Below are 16,963 nucleotides of genomic sequence, written 5' to 3'. Positions count from 1 at the left end.
CTCACAATTAACTGGGGTTCCTTAAAACCAGTAAAATAACGTGTAAGTACAGTGGAGACAGTTTTATAAGCCTGAACACAGGAGAGATATAGACTCTGTAAACATCAGCTGACTATTGTTACTGCCTTGCTGCCATGCTCTGACCTCTTACTAACAGCAGTAAAGACAGAAAAACAGTCAAAGAAATATCAGGATTATCAGGGAATATGCTATTTTGGTGACAAAGGGCCTAAACATAGCAGCACAGGAAGGTCACTATGAACTCAATAATGAGTGTACAGGCCTACTTTAACTTTGTACCAACAGGGATATTCTAGTGTCTGTGTTTCTGTTTCCTTAGAGAAAAGGATTGAGTCAAAGGACTGACACAGGCACAGTGAATTTGTCTTTTGTGTTTCAAGACTGAAGAGGATTAGGACCATATGACCTTTTTTTCTGTTTAAAAAAAAAAAAAAAAAGAGTTATGGGACTAATTTCAAAATTCTGAGTGGGGGAAAGTGTGAATTTTGATATTAAAGTCATATTTATGAGCTTTAAGTCAGAATTTTGACATTATAGTCAGAATTTTGGGGTAGCCTAAAACTGTTCCTGTGCAATGTCTGGACAACCTGCTGTTGTAACTCAAGAAATTCCCTCTTTTCTGATCAATAAATTACATCTATCTCTGTATCTATATATTTATATATCATGTCAACATTCTGGAAGAGGATTAGGGCTATATGAAAAATAATAATAATAATAATAATTATGGGATTACTGCAACAGTTCAGAGAAAAAAGCAAGAATTCTGAAATTAAAGTCTGAATTCTGACTTTCTTGTTTTCCTTCATATAGTTCAGCTTCTGACTTGTTCCCACAGAAATCTGATCCTGCGGTCTGAGTCGCGCCTTTTCCCTCGTGATGCTCATTTGTCCATCTCAGGATGTAATTACAGTCTGAATTCTCCCTTTAATTAAAAGTGAGTTCTCACTTGTTTTATTTCCACATGGCCTTTAACCTGTGCTGTGTATCCTGAAGTACAAATGAAAGGGAAAAGGAGTAGTTCCCATACCGGGAGTCGAACCCGGGCCGCCTGGGTGAAAACCAGGAATCCTAACCGCTAGACCATATGGGAAGTGATGACAAAGTCACACAGAGAAAGGTTTTTACTATTAATAATAAAATATAATGTGATTCAGAATGTGTCAGTAAGTGTTGTCAAGTTTACATCATTTAATATAAAGAAGCAAAACCCATTAAGTGGCTATTATCTGTGAAGGGTTCGTTTTTATTCAGACAAAACGAGGTAAAAAGGGCATTTTGAAGTAAGTGGCAGCTTCAGTGACGACTAGTGTTTACGTCATCAGAAACGGACAGTGTTGTTATTCTTGAAATGTGCCGAGCTGTTGTCCATATTTAGTTCGTTTTGTTTTATCTTCCTTTTTAGCCAGTATTTATAGCCCGAACTGAAAATGTAAGTACACAGGTTTACTCTGAATTTTTATGTGTCAAATACGTGTAGCAGCGGGTCATTTATTAAGCCTCAGGATGAATCAAACCTGTCCAGTCAAAGTTAGCGTTAGCCACCAAGGCTAATTAGCACACTCTAACATGACATGTTTGTGTCCATGCTTTCAGGGCTGATTATTGGAAATCGCAGCCGAAGAAATTCTGCCAGTACTGCAAATGCTGGATAGCAGACAACAAGCCTGTGAGTAGCTCAGCTGATGTTGAGGTGGAGGAGATATGTTGACTTCTGGTTGTAAAGCAGTCATGTTTGTTTTCCTCTGCAGAGCATTGAGTTCCACGAAAGAGGGAAGAATCACAAAGAAAATGTTGCTGCCAAAATTGCTGAGGTATCTTGCCGCCTTTGCATGTGAATCAATCCACAATTTAGCTGCCAAATTCCAGTTGAATACATTATAAGATATGCAGGAATCAATAATTTGCTCACACACACACACACACACACACACACACACACACACAGGCATTCAGTTTGCTTGCCCAGGATTGTACACACACTGTAGTGATCAGCAGGGGGTCTCCTGTGCAAAGAGGAGGCACGAGTTATGTTAACAGCTGCAAACAACTTGACCGTCTTGGCACAGTTTCACAGGACTGGCAGGAGAGATAACCTCCAGACATAACACTCTCACCACAGCACTGCCCTCTTATTGGCTGCCAACGCCTGCCACTCATCTGCACATGTCTCTTCTGCTGCAGATTAAAAAGAAAAGCATCGACAAGGCAAAGCAGGAGGAACGCATGTCCAAAGAGTTTGCAGCGATGGAGGAGGCCGCACTGAAGGCGTACCAGGAGGACATGAAGCGGATGGAAATGGAGTCAGGTATTGGTGTCGCATTTTCGGTGTCGAATGTTTTTTCTAATGTGAGCATTTTCAGGTGGATCGTCACAGCTCTTTTTGTGTAGGTTCAGCTTCCCAGGCTCGACCAGTAGCCCAGGTGCAACCTCAGGCACCAAAGCAAGAGAAGACAAAAACAAAAGCGAAGAAGGAGCGCAACAAGCCCACACAGTCAGAGGCATGGGTGGAAGGACAGACGGATGATGGAAACACATACTACTACAACACAATAACTGGAGGTGAGGATAACCCAAAGAGAAAAAGAAAAAACATTGCATATCCAATAAGAGCTTTAGAAAATAAAATACACTAAAAAATATCTATAGAATATCTAGACCTTTCACCTTTGAACCTTTGACTATATGTATAATGAAATATCTGCAAAATATCTATAGAATATATGTATATACTGAATAGATGCATATATGCTTTGCAATAGATGTGCAATAGATGCTTTTAGGTCATAGGTGTGAAGAGTTTTTGTTTGTTTCTGTTATTAGATAAAGTGTTGTGGCTCTTACAGTTCTATTGTTTGTGCTTGTAATGTTGCAACAGAGTCTCAGTGGGAAAAGCCAGAAGGTTTCCAGGGTGAAAGTTCAGAATCTGCACAAATCGGACAGAGTGAGGTACCCTCCGAGAAATTTTTATTTCATGATTTATCTGGTAATGGTTTCTGTTGTTGGTTGCTTATCTCATGCATTCACATGATAAGTGCTGCCTTTGAGACTTCAAATCATGGTGTGAGCTCATGCTGTGTCTCTGTAGGGCTCGTCAGGCAACGCTTGGATGGAGGCGGTCAGTCCTGATGGTTATACCTACTATTACAACACAGACACTGGAGGTGAGCTCAGCAGCATAGAAGAAAAGATAAATAAAATACAAAATGCAAGACATGTTTTTGTGGAGTAATTTAGCACTTGCAGCTGTATGTGCTTTTCTCTTTTTTTCTGATTTCCATCTCACCTTTTTCTGTTATTCACATCATCCATCTTTCTTGCCTCAGAGTCCAGTTGGGAGAAGCCAGAAGACTTTATTGCTACGGAGGCGTCTGGAGCTGGATCCGGATCCAGTGGAGAGGTAGAGGGAGAGGGTCAGGAGGAGCCGTCCACACCTCAGCCGGAGCCTCTGTCAGGGGGAGAGGAGAGCTCCAATGGGGCCGAGGCGTCCAAGGAGGCTGAGGACAGCGGACAAGCCAGCCAGCAGCCCAAAGTCCCCAAGATCAGCTTCAGGGTGAGAGGATTCACCCAAGAGTTCACAAGAATTGTAACTTCAGACTTGATTATCAACATTCAGTGAATTCTTCCTTGTTTGCTGTTTTCAGAAAAGAAAAGCAGAGACGGAGCCATCAGAAAAGGAGGAAGGAGGGGATGAAGCCAGCGCTGACACCAAGGAAGATGACAGTGAGGAGAAGAAAGGAGAGGAGGAGGCCCAGAGCACGTCGGCTGAGCCCAAGGAGGAGAAAGAGGAAGAAGAAACACAGGCCAAGAGGCCGAGGGCAGCCAACCCATATGGGGTGTGGGAGCAGATCCAGCAGGAGGAGGACCCATAGTAAGTGTCCCATCTAGGAATACAGAGGCTCATTTCTAAACATGTGCACGTTAATTTTGGGAAAAAGTTGCTACCTGAAATTCATCATTTATTATTAACAAAACCCATACAACATCTGGACAGTCTCATAGCACAAAGTGACATACAGTTCTCTCTCATTATAGAAAGAGTATTGCAGGAGTTTTGTTAACATTTACAAAGAAGTTAAATTTTCAACATATATCTTACATCCATTTATGGAGAACATACCACATAAGAACATGCATGATTTGTTGAAAATGATGTATGTAAGATCCATAAACCAGGTATATAAGAATGCCAGAATGCCGCACAACTGAGAGAAAAAAACAAAACAAGATGATCTTGTCAGCAAATACCCTGCTATTTAGTAAGTCATTCACAACTTTAAAGCTGAATGTTGCTTAAAAACATACTTCATTTTGACATTGGCATGATTCCCCATTTTAGTGCATCATAATTTTAATTGTCACTGAAAATATTTAATTGAATGAAAATACAAAAATGATCCCTTTTTCTCTCCTTCCCAGTGCCAGCGTGGACCTGCAGTTGCCTCAGGTGGAGGGAAGTGCCACCGGCGGGCCAGATGAGCTGCCGCCAGAGCCCAAGCCCAAATTCAAGGAGCGCATCATCACCTCACTCGGAGAGGAAGGGGGACCTGCTTCGTTCAAGAAGAGCAAGACACAAAACGGCAAATCCAGGAGTCTCCGACAGAGGGACAAAGACGACTGACCCAAACACCGAACGCCTTGTCAAATTTACAGCCAGAGTGAGATGAGACTTCTGCAGCATCAGAGACTTTTTCATGTGTGAAATTAAACATTTCAGCAGGTGAAATGTGGCTGTCAGGGAGCTTTGACATTTAGACGCACTGCTTGGGTCTTTGAGGACTCTGCTGACTAGGAATTTAATTTTTTTTTTTTTTTTTTACCAATGATGCATGTCACAATGTCATCATATTTTGTCGTGGGTTTTTTGTTTTTTGCTTCCTTCATAAAGTAGGGGGGCAAATTGGCCTTTAAGGAATAAACCAAGAGGGTTGAAGTTGCAAGGAAACAGGATCATTTTGCACTATCCACTGTCTTCCCTTTGTACTGAAATCTATCAAAATAAAAAAGGTATGTGACAGTTTTGTAGCGCACAGGAATTATCTACTCCATACAACATTGTCATCTTCTCAATCTGGTCATTTTATTCATGTAAATACAATTCTCCTGTTGTCTGTTATGTGCAGACATACGATAGAGTAATTGTGAAAAAAGTTTTTGTAATTTTTTTTCCCCCATATTTGTATTTTTTTACCTGTGAAATTTATGTGACGCTAGTAAGGCATCGTGTGGAAATGTCATCATTTTGTCATGTAAAGTGACTGACTTTGTTATAGCAGTATGAAAAGAAGTTATTAAAGGAGGGAAAAAGCTGGAGCTCCATGAACAGAGACTAGTTTTTCATTTCAGTAATTTAATTTAGGCAATATAAATTTGAAAATTCAAAATTTTAATTTGAAATTTCCCCACTGTGGGACTAATAAAGAAATATCTTATCTTATAATGTAATAAATGAAGAATTTTAGAGGTCTTGTACTACATCTTTGTATATAAGATAATTTATTTTCCAAAGACAAACAATAGAGAGGAAACAGCTTCCAACCATGGTCAAAATACATTCTTTTATTATGAGGTCAAATGACATGGAGAAATATTGAAGGCTGCCAGTCAGCTGGCACACAAACACATAGCAACACACTTGGGGTGTGACCAGCTGTGCCTGAACGAGTGTGTGTTGAACTGATAGGTGTTTTCACCACACCCGGGCTGGCAGCGGACCACTGAGGATACTTTGACAATAAATTAATGTCTGTGTTTGCATCCCACGGCTCCTGCTAGTACTGTATATGTCCAGATGATTTCACTTTGTGTCTACTAGTATCTACTAGTAATTCCAGCTCAAGCTGACTGAGGAGAAAGGTACGGTTGTCCTGGAGTTATTGCACTGACCCTGCCAGGGTTTAGAGGTTTGGTCTCCACCACAGTTAAGAAAATCACTCCAGCATGCTCCTGCTCCAGACTGCGTTCAGGAGCTCCAGGTGTCAATCCACAGACTGTCCAGACTCGGGTGGTTTCAGGCTGCTGGTGCTGCTCTCAACCAGCTCCAGAAGCGCTTCTCTCTCTCCGTGTTCAAGAACGTCAGAGATTAGATCATCCAGGGCCACCCCTCCTCTCATGAACTCCTAAATATGGGCCAGAACAGATTGTGACATGTCAAAGGAGGTTCAGAGGGGTTTGGTTGTAATGCCTAGCTCAGGAGTGAAGCCGTGTGATGCTTCTTCATGAAAAATGAGTGTCAGATAGAGGCAAACCGAATTACTGTCTCCTTTCAACAGCTTAAATGTCTGTTTTATGAGTGGGACTGTATTATTTTCCCTGGTGAAACATTACAAATAATGTGAAGCATGACAAATATAACCTGCACAACAGCTTTAAATGGACAGCTCACCCAAAATAATAACAAAAAAAAACCTAGTGCAATCTATCCATAAAGACAGCTTCTGTGTACCCACTATCTATTCACGTGTGAGTTCATATTCCTTTGGGGAGGCTAGACACAGTTTGCTGGTATTCTTTGACAGGAAACAGTTTAACAATACTCTGCACCCCTGAGCCCTGGGGATTACATACTCGTGTCAGTGGCCTTGGTTGGGCTTCCTCTCTGAACAGGCTTTGCATTAACGGGCATATCATTAGACTGGAACACGGAACACACATGAACTGATACACTGTATCATTAGAATGGAACACTGTATATACAATGTATCAGTTCTTGCAAAGCCCATAGAGAGAAATCCCAGTGAGGGCTGCATCACTGAGTGGTTGCACATGTACATTTTTGGAGTTTGGAGCTCCACAAGCTCATTTGAGAGATACACAGACACACTCTTACCTTGATATCTCGGGTCACATATCCAGTCCTGTGGTCTGTGACGCGATCCTGGCTAAAGTTGTACGTACGAATCCTCTCTGACTGAGATCGGGTTCCCACCTGAAGTTTGGGGGCATGAAATAATTAACTAAAGATAAACATGAGAGAGATGAAATGGGAGAGATTCCCAAGTGGAGTCTTAGCACTAAGCAGTAGTTCCAGGTGAATCAGTGAGGTGTTAGGATGAGACTGCATTGCAGAATTCAGTCACCTGCTGCTTCCGTGCTGTGTGCCTCTGCTCAGTCTCTTTACTCATCATGCTTTGGTAGAGGCGGGCCCTCAGCATGCGCATCGCTGTGTCCCGGTTCTGGAGCTGTGAGCGGGACTGCTGACACTCTACAGTGGTACCTGTGGTGGTTTTGTGGGCAGAGCAAACATGAGAAAGAGAAAAAGGCAAAATAATAATGATGTTGCAAAGGTGTGCAGACACAGTCTTCAAGTACAACTCAAAGTAAAATAGCGGCACTGAATAAAACTGGTCACAACTTTGACAGTAAGCACTTTAAGAAATCATTTAAATCTTAACATGAGTGCTCTGCATGCATGTTTCACCTGTAGGAAGATGGACTATGCGCACAGCGCTGTCTGTTGTGTTCACACCTTGACCTCCAGGACCCCGAGCCCTGAATGTGTCAATGCGCAGGTCTTTTGGGTCAATGCTGACATCAAGCTACCAACACAAACAGTTTGTTAAACACAAACCACAAAGGACAACAAAAACACAGGAACAATGTAAATCAAGCTGGTCAATTATATCATGATGAGACAAATGTATCTCAATTCACAGACCAAGTGATTGACCGAGTGCACTGTACCTCGACAGACTGAGGCAGGATGATGACGGTCATGGTTCCAGTGTGGATGCGCTGCATCCTGGAGGAGAGGCCCACCTCGGGGATCCGCTGCACCCTGTGTGTGCCTCCCTCATACTTCAGGTGTCTGTACACATCCTCCCCTACTATTCTCACTGCTGCATGGTGCAGACCACCTGAACAGATCAAGTGAAACACCACACAAACAGATGCCAAGTCTGCACTTTAATCCTGCAGTCCAGTGATCCAGGATATCTCAGTATATTTAGAAAGATGAGCAAGTCGCCCTCAAAGCAAGAAAGAACAAAGCCCCTAATTATGCCTTTAACGGGCAAATACTGGAGGCTGATTTTACTAAAGTTAATCAACAAGTAAACGTTGCATCAGACATTTTGGAAGTAAATAAAATGAGTACAATTTATTCACCATTAAAACTAGTCAATATAAAAGGGATTTCGTTTCCATTATACAGAGAGACAGACAGGCGGGTCAGAGAGGAACCTGTCTTACCATACTCAGCAGGTGTGTAGTTGAAAATCTCAAAGTCCCAGTTCTTGTAACTGGCAAAACCCTGGTACATGTCGAACATTTCTCTGGTGAACTGCTGACAGATGTCACCTGAAACCACATGTAAGGACAATGAAGCCTTAGAGAATGTATGCTATGGTTGATGCAGCCAAATCCTGTTGAAATGTGGTTGAAATGTATATGCAGTCATATATATACATAGTACGTATATAGTGTATGCTCTAGTTGTCACTCTTGAGGATAGGGAGTGTGTGTTCAACCATTCAGATACACTGCTGAAACTACGCTGCCTCTAGGAAAGTAAACTGGTGGGTAAAAGTTTGAGTCTCTTAACCGATGTGATCATGTCTAACAGCATATTTTAACATATTTTCAAAAGGCGTACCTCCTGTTGTCCGCCCTGACACGACCTCCAGAAGAACATTGCTGGAGTCATTTGGGTCACTGGGCACAAGAGCTTTGATCAGCTGGAGAAAAAGAAAATACATTCCATATTAACTCATTTTACATACTTTGTGCATATGTTCAGTCAAGGGTCCATGCTCTTACATCTTTTCTCAAAGCTACAATCCTGTGGGAGATCTGCATTTCTTCCTCTTTCAGCAGCTGGCTCATCTGTTTGTCCTCATCTTTGGCCCCGACTGTACCTGCAGCCACAGGGAACACATGGTGTCTTCAGGTGTCAGGAAGCCAAATTTAACACTGTTACTGTATTTTTAGTGCTACGTAATGTATTTGAATAAAGAGGAATTTAACAGCAAAATGAAGACGTGAACCAAGGGAAAACCATCTATTTACAGTTGAACATTCTAACCCTATTTTGTATATTAATTTCATGTCTAGTGGACATTCAAAGAAAGACTTATTCAGACTTTTCATGACCCCAAGGCCTGGACACCTTAAACATAAGAAACATTTAAGTGCCATCATCAAACAGAAGTAAATATAATCTTCCCTCAGGGAGTTATATTGTGTCCATAGTGTGTCTCCTGTAATAAACAGTGAGTTGATACTGACTATATCCAACTTTATTGCCTCTTTTAAGTTTGTATAGTATGACTAAATGATTGGATGACTTTTGTAAAGGATTAAAAACAAAATTCCACTGGAAATGGGCCACCTTTTCCCAGCATGTGACCCAATACCTTTCCTTTGTGGCTGTGGCAAGAACAAAACATACTGACATTGCTACAGACAGAAATGACAGACATAAAAACACTCACTATGCAACAGAGACAGGACTTCCTCAAGCTCTGCCAAAGCATGCTGTATGCTCTGAAACACGTCCGCCACGGGGAGCATCTCTGCGTGTTTCTTGCTGAGGTCTTTCCTCTCCGACTCGCTCAGAAAGGCGAGCTGTAACTTCTTGCTGACCTCTCCGTACTCCTCCATAAACCGGTGAAGGTACCTCTGAACACACTCGTTCTTGTACAAGTCCCCCAAATCACTGTGACAGTAGCGTTTGGATGCTGTGGTCCATCGCAGCGCTCCTGTCCAACACGGCTCACTGTTTTGTCCTGTCAGTGCCCTCCACCTCCATCCTCCTCCTCCTCCTCTTCCTCTCCTGTTGGAAACCACACGGCTGGAGAAGCCGCACAGCCGAGTCCAGCGGTGAACGAGCATTTGACTGCATTTACACAGCATCAACTACACTCAAAATATAAGAAAATATGTTGTGTTAGTCTCTGGAGCCACCGCGAGTACAAGCCAAGTACAAGCATGAGTGGAGGACCGGAAGTAATCTGAGGAAAACAAGGTCGAGGACGTTTACGAACTGAATTCTGGGAATTGTAGTTTTGTTGGAGGACGTTCAAAGGCAGGTGAGTGGGCCCTCTAACGTCAAATTCACTTTTTGTTTTGTTCCATATCATTATATTATTATACAAAACAGTTTTTCATCACCATCTCTCCATCTCTTTCACTGTAATTTCAAGTAAAGTATGCCAAGAAAAATATATAATATATCAGGATAACGTTGTCTTCTGTCCAGATTCCGATGCCGAGTTGTACTTAAAACTGAAAAATGTCAAACTCAAGGACTAACGTTAGCGAAAATGGTAAGATACGAGTACACATGTATCAGAACAATGTATAATAATAATAATGTTAATATGAATAACAATTTAATAATGATAAAATAATTATAATGATACTAGCCTGTATGAGACAATATTGACTGCTAGCTTAACATAGCTCAATTACTCAGTTTTTACCTTAAAAATGAACTTAACTACGAGCCTTATGTGACAAGTAGTTAAGTTGGGGTTATTTAATTAACTTAAAGACAGTTTCAACACCGTGTAACATACATATAGAGTGAATTTTATGATATAACATAATTGTTTGTGAAAGTATGTCACTGAAAAATCAAACCACCAATGATCGGCTGGAAATGAAGTCGCTAGCTAAAGCTGACCTCTCGCCTGGTAACTTATGTCTGATAAGTGACAGTTTGATTGGCAAGAGGTTATGAGTCTGTTTGTGTCCTCTACAGAGACAGAGGAGATGCCTGAGTTTACATTAACTAAGGCAGTGGAGGATGTCAGTCAGAAAGGCTACGCCCAGATTATGGCCCTGCAAGAGAAACAGCAAGAGCTCAGCCACCTCCAGGTTCATCTAGCTTATAATTCACTATTCACTGATTAACTGCATTACTTTGAAAATATGCATTTAGTCTTCATTTTGCCCTTAAAGCACTGCCAAACATGGTGCTACAAAATGAAGCCTCCAGTGGTGGTAGTTATCGCACTAGCTGTAGTAGTAACTGCAATAGTTGTAATAGTTGTGTTAGTAAGTAAGTCTAGTCAGTAAGCAAAATAAAGTATGTATGCACGTACACACAATTAGATTTGGCAAATGCCCATAAGAGAGGAAAGAGGTGCAGCTGAGCCTTAACCCCTAAAAACCTAATTTCCCCCTAAAATTCCCTTAGGTAGCTTCCATATTGCATGACAGCGGTACATACATATTTTGTATCTGCTAGTTGCAGCCTTATAGACACTGTAAAAAGAAGGGAAATTTGTCATTGTCATTGTCAGTACAGTACATAAAAACAGTATCAAATGCTGCTTTCAAGTTTTCCTTCAAATGTCCTGTTAAGTAGCTGCAAAGTTATAACCCCTTTTTTTTCTTTCTTTTTTTTTTTAATTCTATGTCACATCTGTTTTATTTCTGCTGGTTGCAGTGGTTCACTGAAGCTACATCACACTTACATTGAGTGAAATATTCAAACTCAAGATGCTATTGTTTTATGGCTGCAGCATTACATTAGACAGAAAATATCTAGATGTCTTGTGCATCATTTTATACACATTTCCCTGGAATTCAGCGGGACTGATTTAGTATTTTGAAAACCTAAAATAAAGTTCTGTGAGTTTGAACAAAGCAGCATCTGTAATCATGAACTCCCCCAATGAGTGTTTCAATGCTGTGTCATGATCTAAATATTGTTTGGAATGACTTCTTTCTTTCAGCGGCCATTCTGTCTCAGGCATTTCAGATGGAAACACTGATCTGGATGTTTTTTGTGTTTTTCCTTTTACAGGCCATTCTTGCAGATGTTGAGAAAAGAGGTGAGGAGGCGCAGTTGGAGCTGAGGTCTAAGATGAGGCACATCTTCACTCTGGAGGATGAGATGGAGTACCTGGAGCGTCAGACACAGCTCCTGCATGCTCACTGTGTCTCCCTACACGGCAGCAATATGGAGCTGCAGCTTTGTATAAGTGAGGACAAGGAGAAGGCTTCCATCGTGCTGGCAGAGTACAACACCTACCGGAAAAAGATGGAGGGTCACAGGGCCGTGGTTCAGCACGCAGAGAGCCAGACAGAAGCCCACAAGGAGCTGGAGGAGAAGAGAGCACTGGTTCAGACGCTGACACACAGAAAAGAGGCACTGAGGAAGGATCTGGAGAACCCGAATGGAGAGACCATGCAATTTGCCAAGGTGGGGAAAGCTAGGAAACAAGTTCAGTTATCTCAGTTTTTATTGATATGTAAAACTTTATCATAATGGCTTGAGCTGGGGTTTAGTTTCACGGTTAATATTTAAACTTTTCCATCTTTCCTTTAATCATGACATGGGGTGACCCACACCAATTGTTGCACATTTTCATAGTCCATTGATGCACATATCCACTAAATTATTCTGCATTTTGCCAACAGAGGGAGATTGAAGATCTGAAGGGGGAGATTTCAGTCTTGAAGAGGACTGTGGCTGAGAAGAGAGAGCGACTGCTGAAAGAGTCTGACACTCATTCCAAGATAAAGAAAGAAATAGAGGTATGGCAATGAGAAGGGCTTTAATAATTCCATTTTTTATTTTGATCCTGGAAAGAAATAATCTTACTGCAACCAGTACCAATATTCTTTATTTCACACTTAAGATTGATGGTAATGCATTACATACATAGTGCTTTGGTCCTCCTTTCACACACTGAGTCCTGTTTTCGATACGGTTAGATGAAACATGAATAATGATGGGAAATTGGACCATCACATCAACAATTAATGGGATATTTTTAAGATAAGAACAAACAGAAATCAAACACTGGATGTTGTGAAGCCATTTGGGACTGTTACTGATAGTTGAATATATTGAAAATAATACATTACAACAAATAAAAGGTACAGCATCTTTGACACTGGCATGCTTGCCAGTGTTTACAGTCCCAACATCAGTTATCTGTATTTATTACCTTAGGTAGATGCGTCTGAGTCTAAAAGAGAAAAGCCTTTATAAAGAACTGGGGACTGCGCCGCAAATCATAGTTTGAGCCCTTGATTTTTCCCACAATGGAGACTCAAATAAAAAAAAAATTGTGTGTTTGCACTTTGTAAGATCCAGAACAAACGTTATGAAGCCATTGTAAAGCGTCTCCGCTGCCAGCTGAACAAGGCCCAGGCCATTCACAGGTAAGTCAAACAACAACTTCAAGTGCTGTCTTGTTCATTTTAACCATATATTGTTGTTTAGAGAATAGAATTTTAGGGAATGTTTTATCAAAATTCACTTGAGGGACAAACCAAGTAGTCTTTACATAAAGATTACAGCTAACTGTTATTTAATTCTGCATGTCAGAAACATGCCACTGCTCTCAAAACTGTGGATAATGATGATTTTTTCCCCCTCAGAGAATACTGAAATGAAAATGAAATCAAATAAATGTATTTCAAATTTTTACTCATGTTACTGAGATAACAAAGTGTGTGTAAAAGTTAAGAGTTAGTATTGTCAGTTAGTCAGCTAGAGAATAATCAATAATAATTTCCATTAGTTTTCATATGTTGTACTTTACCTTACCTTAAGCAAACTACTCGAGGGCAATAAAGTACATATTACATACACAATTAAAGTATATCTGTTTTACTCAGGCAAATGTCTGGAGATATCTGCCACATGGAGCGGCAGGTGGAGGGGCTAAAGCGGCTGCTGGAGTCAGAGGTCTGAGTGGTCAGTGCTCATCAAACTGTAGTAGCACTGGTGCTTGTAGATTAAATTTTGTTCGTGAAGTTTACTTAAATGGAAGAAAAACTGTCAAAGGCCATTAGTGATGCAGTTAATCAAGTTTGAGTTAGCAGGAAACTTTGTAGCTGTTGCTGTGGTTGAACACCAGGGGGCATTAGTGTACTGCTGTTTGTACTACTGCAGTTAGGACTTCATTACAATAGTTCTTAGTTTGTGGCAACACAGGCCACAGTGATGAACATAATGCTCATCACTGTACGTTTCTCTCCAAATGCATAATATTTGCAGAAAGATGGCACAAATATTATATCTTATGTTGAATATTAAAATATCAGTCTGTTATCAGAATATGTGTCATGTCACATGCTTTGCTTTTCTTTGACATCAGGATAAGACAGACTTTTATCTTCCAGTGGCCTTTCTGAAACAAAAACCAGGGTGATGCCAGCAGGGCGTGGGCAACGATTTTAGGTTGGGGTGAGTGGGAATGAGCTTGTCCGGTCAGTGTCCTCAACACTGACCCGTCCCGAACAAAGCGAAGTGTCCACTCTCTCTGTCGCTGTGATGCTGTTGTTTGGGTACATGCTGTTCCAGCTTCCGCTCCACTGGCTCGGGTGACTGAATGCGAGGAGACAGCTCCTCTGCCGGCTAACAAGGGCGTGACTGTGCCACTCCAGCCATAACTAACTGAGAGCGGGCTTTTGCCATCACACTCTCTCAACTAATTAAACTGCAAATCTTCCATCTCAGATGATTGTTCTAGATCACTGTGTATTGACACAGCCCTCAAGAGAAGCTATGGCCTATAATATTAAGCAAAATCGTCCAAAATATCTGGGAATGCCTGGATAGCAGGGCTCAGTTAGGCCGAAGGTCTCGTTGTGGTCCAACAATATAACTGTACATACAAGACCTAACAGTGCAACATGCCCAAGAAGTTTTAGTAACATGGATTTTGATGGAATAATAACCCAAATAGCAAGTTTATTTCCATGTATCTAGCCAAAGCATGACCTGTGACGTCACTGAACAAAAAAAAATGTGACCTTAGATACTGGCAACTGCTGCACATCAAAATTGCACTGTATTTTACTGAAAATTTATGGAAAGGTTATGGATATAGAAAAGCAAAAAATGTGCAGGAACTACTGTGCCTTCCAGCTTCAAGATATAGTCAGGGAGTGTGGCTGAATGTGTAATGAGTGGGAGATGATGTGTGATGAATTACTCAAAAGTTGTAAGTCTTTTCATTTTCTACCACAAAAATTAGTTTTGCAGGGCTCTCTCCTTTGAAATACGCCTGCCTGCCTGATGCTGTCGCACAGTATTGCTGCTGGCTGACCTCATTAGCATGTTCCCAGCCCAGCTTCACAGCCCTCTGCTCTGTCCTGTTGACACTGCACAGCCCCAGGCCTCCTCTGTTCAAACCGTCAAATTGTACACTCACAGTATCAGACACATTCACACGCACGAATGCATAAACACACACACACACACACACACACACACACACACACACACACACACACACACACACACACACATTTGAGGAGAAACAAAGTTTTCTTGGCTAACACGGGTATAGGAAAATGTTTATATTTACAGAAAAAAGTCCTAAACAGCCACTAAAAAAGGACATTCAAATATGTAGGACCATGCTTGTGTAGTGAATTAGATTTTCCCTGAAGCATTCTCATTGTACAAGACAAGCACGTGCCTGGATACTCCACCACACAACAAAACTCCCTTGTGTGTGGTGTCTGTCTTGTGTGACATTTATGGTCAGAAGAGATAGCAGGGAAAATAGAGGGAATAACATAATTAAATTGTTGTAGTTTGTGTTGAATTGTTGGCTGTAATAAGAGCAGACATTACCTGTCCTGAAATCTACTTTTTTGTGTCATATAAAAGTAACCTTTCATAATAACATGGAGTTAATAAAAATTATGTCTCAATGTGCTTAAATGAGCAGGAACTATTAAAGCAAATAATGGCATTATAATAGATCAGTGGTAATGACAACCCAGGAAACAGCAAGTAATATTGGAGTTTATAATGCACATTAGACATGCAAACAAAACAGTAATAAGATTTGGTGCAAAATATAAATACAAGATGCAGGTTATTTATTTATGTAGGCACAGTTAAAAAGGGGACAAGGAGGGGCGCTTATAAATGGATCATCATCATCTCCATCAAGAAGGAAATGGAGAAATGTTCCTCATTAAATTATCAGATTTGTTATACAACAGCATACTTCAACAGATTATGCAACAAACGAGCCAAAGACAGCAGTATGAGGGACAACAACAATTCGGAGAAAACACATGCATTCACACTGCTGTATGTCAGTAAAAAAAATGATTAAAAAGGGATTAGTATGTCTGATTTTACAGCCTTCTGCACTCCTCTTGTGTGAAGCATATTTAAGAGCCAGTTTCCAGTCTCAGTGATAACATGATGATTTGAGGGCCAAATAGTCTTGGGACGAGTGCAATGTGAAAATGGTCTGTAGCCATATAGCCATAACAGCTTGTGTTCTACTAGTGAGATAATTTGCAAACCAATTACAAGACTTTTCATCAAATCCAGTAGATTCCAGGCGCTTCAGAAGAACTGGATGGTCAAAGGTATCAAAAGTCTCATTAAAAAGGGTGACATAATCCTGCTTGTTATCTATTGCACTTGCAACATCATTCAAGACTTTCAATGCTGCTTCACAGCACTATGCCCAGGTCAAAATTTTGACCATAGAACTTCTTCAGAAGTTGTGATGACTCTGTTTTGATGACTCGGATGTATCAGTACAGGGCTGTGATAGGAGACTTTGTCACATAGTGCAAGAAGAACCACCTGCAGCTATTTGAACTGACCCCCTTTATGCAAAGGTAGGACAAAGATTGTCTTCCAAATGCTTTCTGTTACCACAGTCAGACTAAAAAATATGAGTTAAGCAATCAACTAAAAATGGAGCTGCTAATAATAAAATCCTCGGCTCTAACCCCAGTGGACTTTTTCATTAGGGCAAAATAATTAAACACTTCAAGATTGATGAAGAGTTTCAATGACAGTGACGAAACAGGTTTACACTCTGAAGAGCAATTCCTTATAACTATTTGCTTTGCATGCAGTTATGCAGATGAATACTATTCTTGTCCACAGCTTCAGCGATCCAAAGGTGCATAGATTCAGCGAGGTGTCAACCAGGAATGAAATTAACACTGGCAACCATCCACTTTGGCAGATAGTCAGACATTTCAAAACATACTT

General features: G+C 40.9%; 3 protein-coding genes and 1 non-coding gene across 4 annotated transcripts; 2 read left to right on the top strand and 2 right to left on the bottom strand.

Moving 5' to 3' along the window:
- Positions 1-1,042: 1,042 nt before the first annotated feature.
- Positions 1,043-1,114, bottom strand: trnae-uuc (transfer RNA glutamic acid (anticodon UUC)). The gene has a single exon. It is a non-coding gene; the product is annotated as a tRNA-Glu (tRNA).
- Positions 1,115-1,327: 213 nt separating this feature from the next.
- Positions 1,328-5,344, top strand: wbp4 (WW domain binding protein 4). The gene is made up of 10 exons (XM_030073030.1): positions 1,328-1,453; positions 1,618-1,690; positions 1,773-1,835; positions 2,206-2,329; positions 2,413-2,583; positions 2,900-2,970; positions 3,110-3,185; positions 3,348-3,574; positions 3,666-3,892; positions 4,441-5,344. Coding segments are annotated over exons 1-10 (1,236 nt in total). The 5' UTR covers positions 1,328-1,451; the 3' UTR covers positions 4,643-5,344.
- A 156-nt stretch (positions 5,345-5,500) lies between these two features.
- mtrf1 (mitochondrial translational release factor 1) lies at positions 5,501-9,958 on the bottom strand. The gene is made up of 9 exons (XM_030073017.1): positions 9,453-9,958; positions 8,779-8,876; positions 8,615-8,696; positions 8,212-8,319; positions 7,705-7,877; positions 7,442-7,559; positions 7,101-7,237; positions 6,851-6,949; positions 5,501-6,140 (listed from the first exon to the last, which is right to left on the bottom strand). The coding sequence occupies exons 1-9, from the start codon at positions 9,871-9,873 to the stop codon at positions 6,000-6,002; spliced, it is 1,377 nt and encodes a 458-aa protein (XP_029928877.1). The 5' UTR covers positions 9,874-9,958; the 3' UTR covers positions 5,501-5,999.
- On the top strand, positions 9,900-13,840 carry ccdc122 (coiled-coil domain containing 122). The gene is made up of 7 exons (XM_030075477.1): positions 9,900-9,904; positions 10,024-10,049; positions 10,724-10,839; positions 11,774-12,172; positions 12,391-12,507; positions 13,067-13,140; positions 13,600-13,840. The coding sequence occupies exons 1-7, from the start codon at positions 9,900-9,902 to the stop codon at positions 13,673-13,675; spliced, it is 813 nt and encodes a 270-aa protein (XP_029931337.1). The 3' UTR covers positions 13,676-13,840.
- Positions 13,841-16,963: the final 3,123 nt, after the last annotated feature.

Source organism: Myripristis murdjan, chromosome 2 (assembly GCF_902150065.1).
Source record: "Myripristis murdjan chromosome 2, fMyrMur1.1, whole genome shotgun sequence".
Taxonomy (NCBI): Eukaryota; Metazoa; Chordata; class Actinopteri; order Holocentriformes; family Holocentridae; genus Myripristis; species Myripristis murdjan.
The sequence above is the reverse complement of the archived record's forward strand: the minus strand, read 5'-3'. Positions and strand labels throughout refer to the sequence as shown.